The sequence below is a fragment of the Miscanthus floridulus genome, chromosome 15, assembly GCF_019320115.1.
Source record: "Miscanthus floridulus cultivar M001 chromosome 15, ASM1932011v1, whole genome shotgun sequence".
Lineage (NCBI taxonomy): Eukaryota > Viridiplantae > Streptophyta > Magnoliopsida > Poales > Poaceae > Miscanthus > Miscanthus floridulus.
In genome coordinates, this window is record NC_089594.1 from 16,541,057 (window position 1) to 16,558,653 (window position 17,597).

Consider the following 17,597-nt stretch of genomic DNA (forward strand, 5'->3'; position numbering starts at 1 on the left):
GGCTATACACGTATTTTGCAAGTATATGTTTTAAATGTTTTAACTATTTCAAACATATGTTGTAAGTGTTTTATCTGGATATTGCATATGTTGGCAATGGCTATATACGTATGCTGTAAGGATATGTTTCAAATGTTTCTAGATTTTCTATATGTTGCACTAACTATATACGTATGTTTCAAATGTTTCAACCCTTTTCAAACATATGTTGCAAATGTTTTATCTGGATGTTGCATATGTTGTTGTGGCCATACACATATGTTGCAAGCGTATATTTGTAAATGTTTTATCTGTTTCGGACATATGTTGAAGCAAATGCTTTATGTTGCAAGTATTGCATGACCGGGCGCGGGTAGTGGGCGCAGATGGAGGTGGTCCCCTCGGGTGCAGTGTCCCCGCGGGCGCGGCTGCCCCCACATGCATGCACAGGTGCATGCGTAGCAGCATCGCGCGGACAAGTCACAGGTGCAGCAGCAGTGGGCGGGCGGGCAGGAGCTGCATGCATGCGTTGTGGGTCCCGCCCAGGCAAAGTGGGGAGGCGGAGACGTGGTGCGCGCGTCCCTTCCGTTGGCCGCATGCATCCAGCTATTGAAGTGCATCGCCTGCGTCGTTTTCTGTCGCATGCAGACGGAGCTCGTCGGGCGCATGGGCGGGCGGTAGGTGCGGGTGTCCGGACTCCGGACGTCTGGGCGCTAGTCTTTCCCTTCCTGTTTTGTATCTCTGGATTCATGACCTAACTTTGTAATTACCAGCATCGCTTTGGTCAGAATTTGTGGTAATAAAATTCACGTGGGGATAGTAGATCCCCCCGGTGACCTTTCAAAAAAAAAACTTTAGAATACACATCGGAGGGGGTGTCCCAGCAACAATTACCTTATTACCGTTAATAATTAAATAAAATTTCTCATAGTATATATATATACAATTAAACAGTTATGAAGATGTACAGCATAGAATTGACAAAAACAACATAATAGCTTTTCCGTCCATAGGTTCAAAGCCGAAGAAGGGAGCGGGGTGGGACATCAGTATCTATCTACTAGCTTTTCACTTCTTTTTTTCCCTTACTAAAAGTCAACAAACAACTTTTAATGAGGATTTCGCTACAGCACTTAATAGCTTTACAACTTTACGAGTACAGAAATTGGGTAAACCATATATACCCGCGTCCAAAGTTACCCCTCGAACAGTTCCTGCAGCTGTGACTCCCAGTTGCTGAATGTTGTACCTTGCAGATTTTTGCTGCTTCTCCGAGCAATTCTCCATATGCATTCGGTACACTGGGATAACCTTATGAAATATTGCCTCCCGCACCTTATTCCGGATCAGAGGATTACTAACTTTCCATATTTTATGCACCCGGTAGGTCATCTCGAAAAGTGAAGTGAACTTGTCAAACAATGGCCACAAGATCTCCCGTACTAGGGTCCGTCTTAGCACACAAGATATGACAGGTGTCCATGAAGCATCTACATATCCTGCAATGAACATGTCGAGTTGGTCATTGCGCTGCAACAGCCACCCTTCTCCAAGGATCCGTCCCAAATCTTTCTCTATCTTGGCTTCCTGAAGCATGAAGTGTACGTTGTTCAGCAGGAACATTTGTTGCTGCCCTGGGAGGTGCAAACCTTTTGAGTTCCTATCCAGCATAGACTCCAAAGAGGAGATCAGCTGCGCAACCAGTTCATGGAATGCTTTCAGGTCATCCTTCAGCATTAGACAGACTGTGCTCTTGTGTTGAACCAGCATCTGCACATGATCCATGATATGCCTTGTGAAGGGATGAACACCAGTGTCAGAGATGTCCAAACGTCGTGCTATCGCCAGATCGGTTTGCTCAACAGATAGCTTGACAAACATGTCTGACAATCGGTGTATTAGCCCTTCACCCTCTGCAAGGATGGACTCCTTAGTTTGACCTGACAGCAATGCTAATATTGTCGGCATGCTATAATCCAGTGCTTGGTACACCATCACCAGATTTACCATTTTGGATAGATCAGGCTTAGGTGCTGTATAGGTATCCATGTAAACTGGATCAGTTGGTGGTGCACCCTGAATGCACGTAGAATCAGCTGCTCTAAGCAACTTTCTGATAGATTGTTTTGCAATTGCTAAGAAATAATCCTCCTTGAATATATTGAAGTAACCAAGATCCCGTCCATTCAATTGTCTTTGCATCTCACTCAAGACACCAACGATGATGTGCATCGCCGTTGTCCAAACCTTCAGTAGAATTTCTTTGGATTCTTCCTTGTGACCGCCCCAAATGTTATTGATGTCAAGGATTTCAGGGTAACTGTTGGACATGTGTCAGTAAGTCATTCCTAATAAGTAGAAGGGTACGTCGCAAAAAAAAAAAGAAGTAGAACGGTAATGCATAGTTTTCAATCTCTAACTTGTATGGTAGTCCGATTTTTAATCTTGAACTACGGAATTTTAATCTTGTACAGAACCGTGTAATGGATGCCCTCCAACTGTCAAAAATCAGACAAATTTGGTTCTCTTGCTTGTTTCAAAGGTGACTTGCTATTTTATAAAAAGAATAAAAAATCTAATTTGTTGCTACAAATCCATAAATAATTTATTTTGAATCCAAAAAATATAAACCTAGTACCATTTTTTCTAGAAATATTATCTACATGTTTATGATCTATATATAGCTATTTGGAATTGATTTATTTTGGTTCCTATTGCTTTATAGCTCATAGTCATGCTCATTATTTATTTAAAACGATTAATTAAGATCCAAATAACTCTAAATAGACCACCAACAAATAGATAACACTTTCAGAATAAAACTAGTACTAGTTCCACATTTTTATGATTTAAAATAAATTAATTATGAATTTATAAAGATCAAAACAGAATTTTATTACTTTTAGGAAATAGAAAACCACCTTTGAAACCTACGATAGGACTGAATTTGCCATTTTTGACTGCTCGTTACCCTGTTTCGTAGTTTAAGATTGAAAATCGAATTGCCGTCTAATTTCGAGGTTAAAAAGTGTGCTTTAGCCTAATAAGTAGACTAATATGTTTAATTTGATACTAAAGGGACCGCAATACTTAGAAAGTGTCTAAGAGAAATAATAATTAAAATAGGATCTTTTTACGGAACATGCATTCTTTTTATGTTTGTTGTGAACACATGGTTGGTATGCGCCATGTAATAAGTGTGATAAGGACATCACTCCTTTGGATGCACCCGTTGATCCTCCAACCGTTATATAAAGTCCAATGACTAGAGCTCGAATGCGATAATCGAAACTAGAGGTGAGCTCGTTCTTAACCAATCTTTTTTATAATTTTGAGAATAGATTAGTACCTAATGATGTTATCAAGCCTAGGAACATTGAAGAGGATCATGAAGAACTTAGAGAGAGGTGTAGAGGTGGAGAAGACCAGCAAGAGGTGGAGAAGACCAGCAAGGAAGTCCAAGTCAATCCAGAGGTCCAGTCAACTCGAGTTCGAGTCTGCCTCGGCCTCTAGGACCAACCTGCAGTAAAATAGACACCCCAGGCACATACACACTCCATTTTCGACAATCCACATATGTGTGGAAAGATAATTTCATAAGATAACAAATGGCTTTGGTTTGACATCAAAATTCTACCAGAGTCAATGAAAATCATCGAAACAAGTCAACATCTAGAATCTACCAGAGTATTGTGTCACCTTCTTTTGTTCTATTGGCCGTGTATCGTCTTAGGGCACATTAATTAGGAGGCGTGTACAGGGGGTTCACATGCCTTAAAGACATTATAATGAGTCATCATCGCCAAAGTTAGGGTTTGGGTTTTGCCTTAGATCATTCTGTCTTCGAATAGTCGCCGTCATCGGTAGTGAAACCCCAACTTCGAGTGCATGAAAATATATCTGCAATTTGTCACTTCAATTGAGTTTCTTCTTAGTGATAATCAAAGCTTCAGGCATACTATTAGGTTGGCATCTTAAATGCTAGCTCGAGTGTTTCACCTTCGTCCCATAGTCTATTGTCATACTTATTTTTCCTGTCCTAGAACCTTCCGCGTTATAGCCTTTGCATAATTCAGTCTCAGAGTCCGCCATGTTGAGTTTGTGTCCTAGGTCGAAGTTTTGTTATTGGTTAGATTGTGTTTGAGCCCAGTGTGTTTCTACCCATCGTTTCTTTCAAACCCTACCCGCCACCAATATTCCGCACTTTTTCCTAGTTTTGTCCTCTGATTCGGAGTATGTTCGTAAAAATGACATAACTTTTGCATACTGACTCCATTTTTAGAAAACCTTACATTTTTAGAATTGGAAAAAAATTGGCATCCGTGTGCCCCCCTTCAGTGGGTTTGGCGAACTTATTTTTTCGTCAAACAACCTGAAAGATCGTCTTTCTAAGCTTGAAAGCTTTTTATCAATTTTTGAGCACACTGACTGGGAGAGTTCAGCAGCTAGAGACCAACCGTCCAAAGACCAACGACGAGAACAAAGATGACAAAGACGAAGACGAAGGGATCCTTGACGATGACTTTGTGTACAGAGACGATGGTATGGTTGATGAGAGGGTGACACGCGAGCGGAACCCGCATGGCTGCCTTCAAAGCAATCGTACAGGTATGGGAGGTAATGTTAATAATGAGCACAATCGTGGCATTGTTTGCAATAATGACCCTTATGCTAAAATTAAATTCATCGTACCACCTTTTTTTGGTAAATATGATGTTAAGAAACATCTTGATTGGGAGATAACAGAACAAAAATTTGCTTCCCACATCGTTCCTGATCATCACAAGTTTAGACAAGCTATTAGTGAGTTTAAAAAAGCTTTGCTATAATCTAGTGACAAGAATTAGCTACTTTGCATCCACAACCTGAGTCATGGGATAGACTAAAAGAAGCAATGTGTGATCGTTTTATTCCTCCTTCTTATAAATGTGATTTGCTTAAGAAATTACAACGCTTAGAGGGAGGAAATATGTCTATCCAGAAATATTTTGCAGAGGTTCAAAAGGGTAGAAGAGGATCTAGAGGATAAAGTGTGTCGTTTCTATGGTGGATTGAGGAGTGAAATTCAGGATATTGTTGATTATAAAGAATTTACTACTATCAATCGCTTGTTTTAGATTTCTATTCTTCCAGAAAAAAGAATTGCAGGGATGTCAAATGAGCCGGAACAACTTTAGCAATTCCTTCGCGCCCAAGATGACAATGACAGGACCAACAAATATTTCCCCTTCTTCGAGTGTTCCTCCTCCTCCACCACCAATGTGAGTGATGAGTGATTGTCACTGAGGTGGTCTGAGCTTTGGCTAAGCATGCGTGAGATGAAATGAGGCATGAGTGCGTGTGTGCAATGTGCCTCTTGGCTTGTGATGTGTAGGTGTTGAGCGTGAGACAGTTGATGGCAATGGAGAAGGTCAAGCGAGGAGTCTGTGCGCGATGGATCGGGAGCAATGAAGGGCAGACACAAAAGCTTGGACCGAGGTACCCGAGGGCCAGAGGATGAACCATGGATGATTAGCATTTGGACACATTGCCAAGTAAGTGTACATGCGAGGATGGTGGTGAAGATGGTTGTAACACCCTAGCCCATTAGAAGCCTGTTGTAGTTGTGTTGTTGGCTCATTTGGCACATGAGAAGTTGTTGTTGGTGGGTTTAGTACCACCTTAAAAGTTTAGGAGTGTGAGGGCCAGCTTATAATCCTTGTCGTTCCAAATGTAGCACCTCCGGGTTAACCCTTTTATATGAAGTGAGGACAAAAGTGTAAGCGAGGTGCTACGCGTATCCAGGCCTGTTCCACGTGCGGAGTTGTGCCATGTAAGTAGATTTTGGATGTTGGGTGTTATAGATGGTATTCAGAGCATCAACCCTTATTGTATGTGCCCATGAGTGGTGTACCAACAGGTGGTTCTAGGCATCTGGTGCGTTTGTGGTGAGTTGTTGAGGGCGTCAACCCTTAAGGTGAGTGTCAATGTAGCACACCAGCCAGTTAGAAGCCTGTTGTAGTTGTGTTGTTGGCCCATGTGGCCCATGTGGCACATGAGGAGTTGGTGGTGGTGGGTTTAGTATCTTCTTGGAAGTTTAGGAAGGTGAGGGCCTTATAATTCTTGTCGTTCTAAAAGTAGCACCTCTAGGTTAACCCTTTTACACGAAGTGAGGATGAAATTGTAAGCGAGGTGCTACGCATATGCAGGCCCGTTCCACCTGCGAAGCTGACCATATAAGTAGATTTTGGACGCGGGACGTTACAACAGTGTTGACCAAAGTCAAGATGGAGACCAGGCCAAGTCAAGACGAGCACGCAAGCACCTGGTGATCTACCGATCGAGGACGACGTCGGGTTGGGCCTCAAAACCCGGGGGAGGATTCTGGGTGGTACGTGGAGACATCTCTGAGTTAGCATCAAGGCTAAACGAAGGGGAGGAGCAATCGTGGCTGTCGGATGTGTATCGGGTGTGTTTTTGTGTAATATGGACCATATTGCCCTAAGTGGGTTGGTAGTCTTAGTATTAGCCTAGGGGCAGTTTGGGGTATTCCAAACGCCTATTAATAAGGTAGATGACTGGTGGAGAGGTATCCCTTGAATCCACATCTCAATTTGCTTGGGCAGGCCAAGTGTTCATCTCTAGGGAGATTAGAAGTAGAAAGGCACCCCTTGCTTTAATTTTCCATCTTTAGAGGGAGGATGGATGCTAGACCTGGTCTAGTATAGATGAATTCATAGATGATTAATTAAAAGGTTTGCTGAAATCTCGAGTTCATCCTTTTCCTCCAATTTTCCATTTTTCGGTGATTTTCATGGCCATTTTTGGGAGATTTTTGAAATGCAACTTTGGTTAATTGTTTGACATGTTTTTGTGAGTCTTTGGGACCCTTAGAACTTATCTATATCATGAAGCCCAGCTTTGAAGCTCTTGTTTCCAGTCCCCAAATCTCACCAATTCTTGCTCTTTGGTGAATTTCTTAAGGATGTTCGAGCTAAGGTTTTTGGGTTGATTTCTTGTGCTTCCTAGGTGCTATGAAGTTTGGAGAACATGACCAGGCTTTTCGTCAACCAGATTTCCCACGTGCATCCCATCTCCTCTGTTTCAAGAAAATCGTGAAAGCCTCAATTTGAGAGCTTGTTTTTCAATCTGCCATCCAAGCTTTAATCTTTTTCAGGTGAAACTTTGTGAACACCTTCAAAACATCCTAAGGAAGGCCATTTGGACTTCGTTTGATCGAGTTTTTGCTCCTTTTCCTTATTGGTTCTGTCTGCTCAAAGCGTTTAGTGCGGAACTTGTGCACATTAAAGCGGAACTTTCGCCGGCAAGCGCAGAACTTCAATGATCTACAGGCTGAAAATCGACTTCTGGGGGTTCCGAGGTGTTTCCTTGATTTGTTCTTGCTTCTGCTTGATCTTTTGGGCTTCCTAGTACTTCAAGTTCTATAGCCTTATCATGACTACTGAAACTTGATTTTGCTAGAAGAGCGGAGATTTTGGAAAGTTTTGGGATATAGGTCAAGTTCTTAGAAAAGAATTTTGATTGGCTCCCAGTTGTAATTGTAATATCAATTAAATACTCTCATCCATCTCAAATTGTAAGTTAGTTTTGGTAACTTTTTCTAGGCAGAATGATTTGCAATTTGTAATGGAGGAAGTATCTTTCTCGTTAGAAATCCTTGGAAAATGTGAAACTAAAAATTATCCAGAGCTAGCATGATTGATTGTGAATTTGTGATGACTCTTAATGAAGTACAGTACATACGCAACACATACCTGGCAAGTTGAGCAGAGTCTCGATGGATTGCACGTCGGAGCATTTCTTGATATCCGCCTTCGATCATGACGCCTGCAATGTCATTGAGGGTGGACAACTCCTTTCTGTCGATAAAATTAAGATGCATGCATCGGAATGCCTTGTCACTTCGGACAGACATGTCCTCAAATAGAGCCGAGAGGAATCCACTTGAGCTGCCACTATTGCCGCCGGTGAAGGAACAGGAAGCAGAGGAACTCGACCATGAGGCTGCCGAGTCAGAGTTGGAACTGTCGCGGCAGCTGCGGCTGACGGACTCCCAGATGGACACAGGCGAGACATCCAGGTGGTAATCATCATGTCGCCAGATTCGGAGGTGGCAGAACTCCATTGCGAGGGAGGACATGGCCTTGTCGAGGAGCTTTTTCGCACGATCATGGTCGTCATGGATGTCGCTGGATGCCGTGCCAGGGGGCAGCTGACGCTGAAACATCAGCATCAACTTTGCAGCGGCCAGGTATCTGTTGAGCCGTAGCGTGTCGTCCTCGAGTAAGCCCCCGGAGACAGGGTTCAGATATGTCTCCATGTCGCCGAGGAGAGAACTTGATGCCTCCTTACTTCACAGTTCACACCAGAGTCCATTGGCAGCCATGTCAGGGGAAGAAACAGTCGTTGGTCAACTGCTCAATGAATTCCAGAATGAGTAGGAAGGCAGATCTAGAGTAACAAAGCAAACCTGCTGAGTAATGGCATCACTGAGCCCGTAAAGAAGGGAGAGATCACACCGGAAGGATGGCCTCCATGGACGCGACCCTCCAGGACGCCGACGACGCCGAGGGGAGCCGCAGTGAGCCACTCGCCGTGAACGCGGGCGTCCCCTGGGAGAGCGGAACTCGCCATCGTGATCAGTTCTTGTCTCCTGCGAGTCTTTTGGAACGGTGGCTTGGCGCCGACGGCCGCCTTCATGCCGGCCGGTGCCCCGGTGCTGTTACGGTCAACCGCCGAGGCTCCGGCTAAGCCTTGCCGCTGTCCTTGTTACTTTCACGAGTTGGAAGAAGGTTCACTATGCTCTTCTCTCTCTAGTCTACCGATCTCGATCAGCACGGTCCCAGTCATTACGCATCGTAGCAGGTTTGGATGCCGTCAGAGTTGATGCCGATCACTAGCTGATCGAGATAAGCTTCTCGCTGAAGCTGGAGTTTATTAGGACACAACCAAAATTTAGCGCGCAACAATAGCAACTCTACGAGTTCTGTATAATTTACCTAAATAAAAAAAAATAGCAAGCGAAGAATGAAATAAATAGGGACCTTAATTTATCCCTCTATCGTTGTTAGGGATGATAATGGGTTTATATTTTATACCTGATGCCCGACGAGTATCACCCACCTATATCCATATACATTAGAATTTTTTAAGTAAAAAATATATGGCCGGTCCTCAAACTTGGGTACACATGTCATGCTGATCTTCGTACTCACAAAGTGCATCATTTTGGTCCTTAAACTTATCAAGGTATGTCGTATCGGTTCTCGTACTCATTATCAAGAATGGTTTGCTTTGAGCATATCATGTTTTTGTGAATTTTATTTATGATATACATCTCCCTCCGTACACAGGGTCCAACAAGAATATTTGACTTTTTCCTCGGTAAGCTAAACTAGCTAGGAGTGGATAAGACCTTCCATTCGTAGGCTCCAACAGTTAACCGGTATCATAGAGCAAGTTTTATCAGAAACCATCCTAAACTTAGGCCGCATTTGGAAGGGCTCCAACAACCGCTTCTCCAACAGCTTCTTCACTTTCCCAACAAACACTGGAGCTTCACAAGAGAAGCCCCGTAAAATACACTGAGAGAAGGCCAAGGTTTTCATTATCGGAAATAAAAATTTATCGGAGGTCATGGATAAATAGGATAAGCGAGATATATCACAAATATCGGACCAAATTCAAAAAAAATTCAAATTGTTTTGAAAAAAATCCGTAGAATTTGACTTGAAACTATTCCTAAGCAATTAAACATCATTTGTTCACAGATAAAAACAAGAATAAAACATTATAGTGTGGGATTGTCGCACGGCTGGATTTGGGTTGTCTGTGTGGAAGCAGGAAAGAAGGGAAAATTTTAGCCGATGTCAAATTTTATCGGACCCTGTGGATAGAAAGGAAATTTCGGAAATTTCGGTGAATTTCGGCCGATAAAAAAAACCTTGGAGAAGGCAAAGTTGGAGGGAGCTCAAAAATGTGGTTTCGACCTGCTTTGTCTTCATATCCCCGGCCCTAGGGCAAATTTGCCCCCCAGCATGGACAGAGGGAGAGGCGTCCGAGCCAGCTTGGACGGAGGGTTTATAGGCGCTGGCGGCGGCGGTGACCACCTGCTTGGCGCCTTCCTCGGCCTCGCCGACGCGCACGATTCTTCGAGGAGGCCATGGTGGAGCTGAAGCGGGACATGGCCAGGGTCTTGGCTGCCATCTGTGTTCACGCCAGCGCAAGGCTGGCAAGGACCTCGACCGCCTCACGACCTCGTTGCTGCTGGGACAGTGCGACGTCGGCAAGCCCTCGTGCCTCGACCTTGGTGGCGTAGGTGGTGCGGCAGAGGTTGAGGTGGTCGAGCATGTGCGATGGCTGTCGCTTTCGTTGCGATGGCCGCAGCAGTAGCTTTTGTTGGGCTTGTGTGCGCATGTGGGAGGCGAGATGAAGTGTGGCGTCGAGGAAAAAGAAGGTTAAGACCGTGTTCGGTAGGGCTCTTCTCCGGCTCCTATGGAGGAGCCTTACCAAACGGTTTAGTAGGAGAAACCGTTTTTAGTGAAAAAAGGAGAAGTCGGAGCCTCTAAAACGGTCGGACTCCTCCAAAGAAGCCTTTGAGGAGGCGCCCTACCAAACAAAGCCTAACATGTGCACCGTACGTTGGGAACAAAAAAGAGGAAAAACTGATTTGCCATACGTTTTTCTAACCAAATAAGTTGGAACTAGAAAGAGTTGTTTCTTCTGAGAAGCCACCGCTGAAGCTATTATGGCCAAAGCTAAAGCTATGCAAAACGTGCCTTTAGACTCCTTTTGTCAGGGCTCCGATTTCTTGCCGCTCCAAGGAGCCCTGGCAGACAGGTATATGAAAAACGGCTTCTTGCAAAGAGCTCAGGGAAGTCAAAGCTATTTTTTTTTTTATAGAGAAGCCGAAGCTAAAAATAAAGTAACTTGTCTCAGCTCCTTCTTACAAAACAATATAAATTATTATAGAATTACCATTGGAACTATTTATACTAAATATTTTTCAAAACGGTTCTAGCTGCACCATAAAGGGCTTAGTTGAGAAGTTAGCGCCGAAGCTCTTTTTAGAGAAACCATGGCCCTACCAAACCACACCTTCGTGCCGCCCTTGCATGTCCATAGGTCGATTCAAACATGCACACGTTCATCTATTTTAGTTTTTTTTTTCTTATTATTAGGGAAACGCTTGTTTTTTTCGAAGACGAAGGCGTATATATATGTTCGGTCCATTTGGATTCCGAAATAATTGCAACGCTGGGCTGAGGCCTGATGGACACAGGCCGGCCGAACTACCCCGAAGCTCCTGATGACCACCATCAGCAGCCCATGAACCTACTGCGTAGACGGGCCAGATTACTACACCACCGGCTGGCCCAGGCCGAACGCACTATGATATCAGTATATATACTTATGGAAAAAATTCATTTTATCTCCCTGAACTATCCTCGAAGTTTAGTTTTCCTTCCTGAACTCGAAAACCGGGTAAACCACCTCCCTCAACTTTTAAAACCGTTCGTTTTACCTCCCTGACCCTGTTATAGGTGGTTTTCAAAGGTGGTTCTGTCTTTTTGGTTAAATATTTAAAAAATCATAGTAAATCACAGAAAAATAATAAAATATAAAATCTAATTTTTTTGGACTCCACATGAGTAGGTATATATAGTAAACATATAATATAGTATGCTTTAGTACAAAGTTTTTGTTGTAGCTTTAGATCTATGTTTTTCTATAATTAATTCATAGCTACAGTTTCTATGATCCAATTGTGGTGAAGTTTTTATGGTGGTATAATTATTTTATGCTTTAACTATAGTAAAAATTTCATACTTGTTTCTATTTTTACACGCTTTTAACTATTTCAAAACTATTTAACAAGCATAAAATTAAATAAATCTATAAATCAGTTATACATGATCCAATGAGCATAAAATTTTTACTACAGTTCAATAATATAATAATTAGCTCACCATAAAATTTCACCAAAATTAGACCATAGAAACTCAAGCTTTGAATTAATTACAGAAAAATATAGATCTAAAGCTACAACAAAAAATTTGTACTAAAGCATACCATATTATATATTTGTTGTGTATCTCTACTCATGTGGAGTGCAAGAAAATTGTATTTTCCATTTTATATTTTTTCTTCGATTTACTATATTTTTTCTAAAATTCAGCCAAAATAAATAAATAAAAAGATAAAATCGCCTTTGAAAACCACCTATAACCGGGCCAGGGAGGTAAAATGAATGGTTTTAAAAGTTATGGGAGGTGGTTTACTTGATTTTGGAGTTCAGGGAAAAAAAACTAGAGTTTGAGGATAGTTCAGGAGGTAAAATAAAAGAGACGCAAAAAGTATACCACCTCAAACTATCCTCAAACTCTTTTATCTTTGGCTTTTCGCGTCTCTTTTATTTTTGGGAAAAAATGTTCGCGTCTTTTGTAGGTGCCAGACGATGAGAGACGATGTAAAACACTATGCTTGTAGTAGCATCTTTTGACCAGTGTATATGTTCTTGCACCCACACACTGTACGTTCAGACACGTACGGTACGGTACGGGTTTCTGTCCATTTTTTTGGTGTAATATAAAACACAAAACGCACGCACGTGTGGATGGACATCAATTCGCATCACATAGGAGTAATAACAATTAGCAGGCGTCAACATTGAACGTACGTCTGAACTGAAGGAATTCAAACGGTAGGCTGAATGATGATGCAAACTGAAGCTGAAAGTAGGTAGTTTGGCGCCTCCGCCGTTCCTTCCTTCGGGTGTTGGGACCAATGATCCCATGGAGTTGGACCATTGCAAGTTTGCAAGTAGCTAGTAAGTGCGGCGCCCTCCATCTATGGGCACTCGAGATCAGTCTCAGTTTGACAAAGGCAACTATTTATTATACTAGTGATTATAATAGTACAATTCTAGCTGGCTAGTATCATCCGGCCGCACCACGCGTTGACTTTATTTGCCAATATATTCAGTAGCCAGCTATAAAATAAGTTAATTTATAGCTACCTTTATTTACGATAATTTTATATACTAATTTACAATAATGTCAATACATATTTACGATAGTTGGGTTACTATAACATATGGGGATATTTACCCTAACGTTATAGTAAACCACTTAGTAAGGAGTTACTATAATCTCGTAAATTAACATAGTAATTATCATAACTCAAAGTGGCTACAGAATAAGTTATTTTGTAGCCAGCTACATGGTAGTAGTTATATATATATATATATATATATATATATATATATATATATATATATATATATATCCGTTCGTTTGGCTGAAAAACACTATTCCGACTGAATTGTTGTGAGAGAAAAACACTGTTCCGGTCGGAAAAAGAAGCCGAATAAACCGGATTATAAAGTAAGCCGAACGGGACCATATAGTCCAAATTATCAAAATTAATGTTACCGGAAATAATTAATACTTATATACATCCCACAGCCCTTGCCTTGAAACAAGCCTTTAAAAAAATGAATAAGACGTTTGAACACAACCATGTATGCAATATTTTTATTCAAACAAATATATTTTCCTAGTAATCACACAACCATACACGCCGAGTCGTGTTATTACTACCTCCTCTGTTCCCTAACAAATTATTGTTACTATTATTACTACTACCAGAGAAATTGAGTTGCATAGCAAACCCTGTGCGTCTTAATTGCGATCCACGCCACAGAGGGTAACTAACTAAGGAGGCTACATATGCTTTTGGTGGTAAAACAAGGGGACAATGTCATCAGGTCCCCGGCGCCTGCTTTCTCTGGCTCGGTGGCTCGGCCGACTTTTTTTTGAAGATGACATGACCGATGATATGGAGGAACATGACGGCCACGACCACTTTCACTTGGGCTGGGCGTCCACATCCTTTAATCGGTGGCTGGGGCGCCGCCGGTAGAGCGCCCGCCTCGGTTAATGCTTAACGAATGAGGTCATCATTAGGCGTCCGCCTTCGTTAATGCTAGATTAATGGAGGTGGTCATCATAAGGCAACCGACTCCGTTAATCCATTAATCGAGACGGGCAACTTAAGAAGTCCGTCTTCATTAGTCGATTATTTTTGAAGGTAGAGGCGGGCTCTCCTCAGTTAATGATTGCAATAAAAAATAATTCATAACTTTTTCGTATAAGCTTGATGAAGATAAACTTTATATAAAAAAGTAGCTCTCGGCGAGATCAACAACTTTGTAGTTGAAAAGTTTTTGAATTGAAACTGTTTAAGGTCCTAAAATATTGTTGTAAGCGCACAGACTTTGAAATTTAAAATTATCAAGTTATCGATGTTTTGTCACCCGACTAATGAATTTATACGTATGTCGCGCTGCTTTAGGAAGACGATTGTAGCATCCAAAGAGACAAGGAATTATATTGGTTCAGGCCGGAGCCCTACGTCCAATACGCCCTCCGAGGCCACGGATCGAATCCCCACCTTCTCTGTCTTGATTTTTCTAGGAAAAAGAAAATAGAACTCGCGGCCTAGAAGTCGAAAACGAGAGACAGGGTCGGTAAATGGCGGTGGCGGCTCCACTCGATGCGCAGGAGCACCCGCGCCTAGGGTTTGGGTGAAGGGCACGGCGGCTGCTTAGGTCACATGGGCTTGCAGGGTGCTCGTGGTGACTCCCCCGACGCCTCCTCTCCCCTACACGCGCGACTCGACGACTCCTCCTCTCCTCCCTCTACGGATCAGGGCAAGGCGCCGGCCGCTAGCCCGGTACTCCAGGCCGGCCGTCGGCCACCAGGCCTTGCCCTGAACGGTGGTGGAAAAGATGTGCCGGCAGCAGTTGTGGGAGGAGTGGCCGTGATCCAGGACCAGATCTGGGCGACGTGATGGAGGACGCCGGGTGGGATGGGGCAACTCGCGACACCGGCAAAGGTGTCGCCCAAGGTGAGTTCCACCTCCTGGCTCCCTTCTCCCGCGCGTGTGCTAGGGTCGTGATACGGCACTGACTGTCGCTCGTTGTGCATATAGGGACGCCGGCGGGACCAAGAATGGGGAGGGCACAAAAGGTTAGGATGCTTGCTGGAACTGCGGCCACCACCGCGGCGAGGGGTAAGAAGCCAAAGGTTCTCTCGCAGAGCATCTCCTTCCCCGCCCAGGGTGCAGCTGCTGTGCGGAACTACCCAGACCATGAATAGCGCCCATCATCTGGTTGTCTTCAAGAATTCTAAGTAAGAACTTCCCCTTACCTAGACCTAGATTTTGGAGACATTTTTTTGTTTGGGTTCCTGGTGGAGAAGGATCAGAGCATAGGTTTAGGCGTTAAACTTTGAGTTGGATGTTCACTGTGTTTCTATTTCTCGATCATTAGGTGACGGAAACACTTTTCCTGCAAAAAAAACTCATAATTACAAAGCTGTGGATATCATTGGGACCTAACTGCTGGTAATGATTTTTTGATGGATCTTCACCATATTTCTGTTTCTTGATTATTAGGTAACGGAAACATTTTTTCCTAAAAAAAACTCATAATTACAAAGCTGTGGATATCATTGGGACCTAACTGCCAACAATTGTATTTCGATGAAAGATGTAGGAGTTATACTTATGTGAATATTATTGTTGTGTTGTCAATGTTCTAAAACTGCAGTTAGACCATTAGTTTAGAGAATATTAAATGGTTATCCCCCAAAATTTGATAAGTTTAAGGTCGTAGAAATTTATCAAGCTTTCCATCAAAGTATACTGCGCTGGGTTGAGAGTATACTTTGATGGAAAGCTTTAAATATAACCAAGCTGAGTTGGTTAGTTCTTGTCTAGAGACTTTCTAGTTGCGGGTTCTTGCTCAGTGTACGTAGAGCCATAAGAACAACGATTTGGGATGTTCTCAAGAAGCTGGAGGCCTCCGCGCTGGTGCTCAGCCAGTGCATGCCATCTCCCTGTTGCTGGCTAAGCTGGTAAGGCACTCAGCACCATACCCTTTTGTATATTGGAAATGCGAAGGCCTCACTCCTCAGAGGTCAACTATTGATAATTAAATTGTGATGATATATTATAAAATTAGTGCTTGGAAAGTAATGATATATTTTTTGTCAAGGATTCATATTGTTCCATTCTATCCTTTGTTTATTATATTTCCTGTTGTTTTACGTATTGGTTAGGGAGTAGTGTAAACTTAAGTGCCAAGATGGATCAGTTAAAATGATGTAGGGGCTTTGATGCCTTTTGCTTCTACAGCTCATGGGCATTTTGTGTTTTCGGCAACAATGCCATAACTGTCCCGCAAATGAGAAAAGTTACGAGCCCAGTTACTTTGGAGGTGTGCTTACTAACAAGTAAAGTTAATCAGTTAATTATATTTTTGTAGGTGTGCATGAGCTGTCCAGTGTGCATGAGCCCAGTTACTTCATATCGATTCTTAAGACGTATACATATCGATAATCCTCATTAGCTTATATGTTTGTATACATACTTGTAACGTTCACTTAGGTAGAAATCTTCAGTACCTACACCTTGTGCTCTTGTGCTCGTGGTCAGATTTGAATTATATATGTTCTGGTCAGATTTAAATTATATATATATATATATATATATTATGTATGTTCTGGTTGAATTTAAATTGTAAATTTGATTTTTTATGAAAAAATGTACAAACAGGTATTATAGGAGCAGCTGGTACTATAGCCGCCTCTACAAATCGATTTTGTAGAGGCGGCTAGTGTTAGCCGTCGCCCCTACAAATCGATTTGTAGGGGCGGCTGATAACACCAGCCGCCTCTACAAATCAATTTGTAAGGGCGGTCTGAAAACCACCCCTACAAATACATGATTTGTAGAGACGATATGGTAGGGACGGCTGACCGAGCCGCATCTACAAAGCTTCACCAGCCGCCCCTAAAAACCATTCCTACTTAACTAAAAATGATCAATAATCTAAATTTTAGCTCAACTAAATTTTAGTCCACCTAAACTTTAGTCGTAGGTCATCCAAACCGGACCTTATATTAACTTTCCTATGGATGGATGCATGAAAACAAAATTAAAATATTCTTTGTCCACACGTACTCCCTCCGTCCCAGAATATCTGTCGTTCTCGCTTCTCGAGAAACAACTTTAACAAAATATATATTAAAAAATATTATTATTTATGATACATAATTAGCATCATTGGAAAGATCTTTGAATCTAGTTTTTTAACAAATTTATTTGGAGACACAAATGTTGCACATATTTTATACAAATTGAGTCAAAGTCGTGGCACGAACATCGAAAACGATAGATAAATTGGGACGGAGAGAGTAGGTTCCAACAAGAATATTTGACTTTTTTTCCCTGGGTAAGCTAAGGGGGTGTTTGGTTCCAGGGACTATTTTTTAGTCCCTATCACATCGGATGTTTGGACACTAATTTGGAGTATTAAATATATTTTAATTACAAAACTAATTACATAGATGGAGACTAATTTACGAGACGAATCTATTAAGCCTAATTAGTGCATGATTTGACAATGTGGTGCTACAGTAAATATACTCTAATGATGGATTAATTAGGCTTAATAGATTCGTCTCGTAAATTAGTCTCCATCTGTGTAATTAGTTTTGTAATTAGAATATATTTAGTACTCCAAATTAGTGTCCAAACATCCGATGTGACAG

General features: G+C 42.1%; 1 protein-coding gene across 1 annotated transcript; it reads right to left on the bottom strand.

Moving 5' to 3' along the window:
- Nucleotides 1-1,074: 1,074 nt before the first annotated feature.
- On the bottom strand, nucleotides 1,075-8,718 carry LOC136507091 (exocyst complex component EXO70A1-like). Its single transcript, XM_066501928.1, has 3 exons — nucleotides 8,450-8,718; nucleotides 7,734-8,330; nucleotides 1,075-2,299 (listed from the first exon to the last, which is right to left on the bottom strand). Exons 1-3 carry the CDS (start codon nucleotides 8,677-8,679, stop codon nucleotides 1,075-1,077), a joined length of 2,052 nt encoding a protein of 683 aa, XP_066358025.1. The 5' UTR covers nucleotides 8,680-8,718.
- Nucleotides 8,719-17,597: the final 8,879 nt, after the last annotated feature.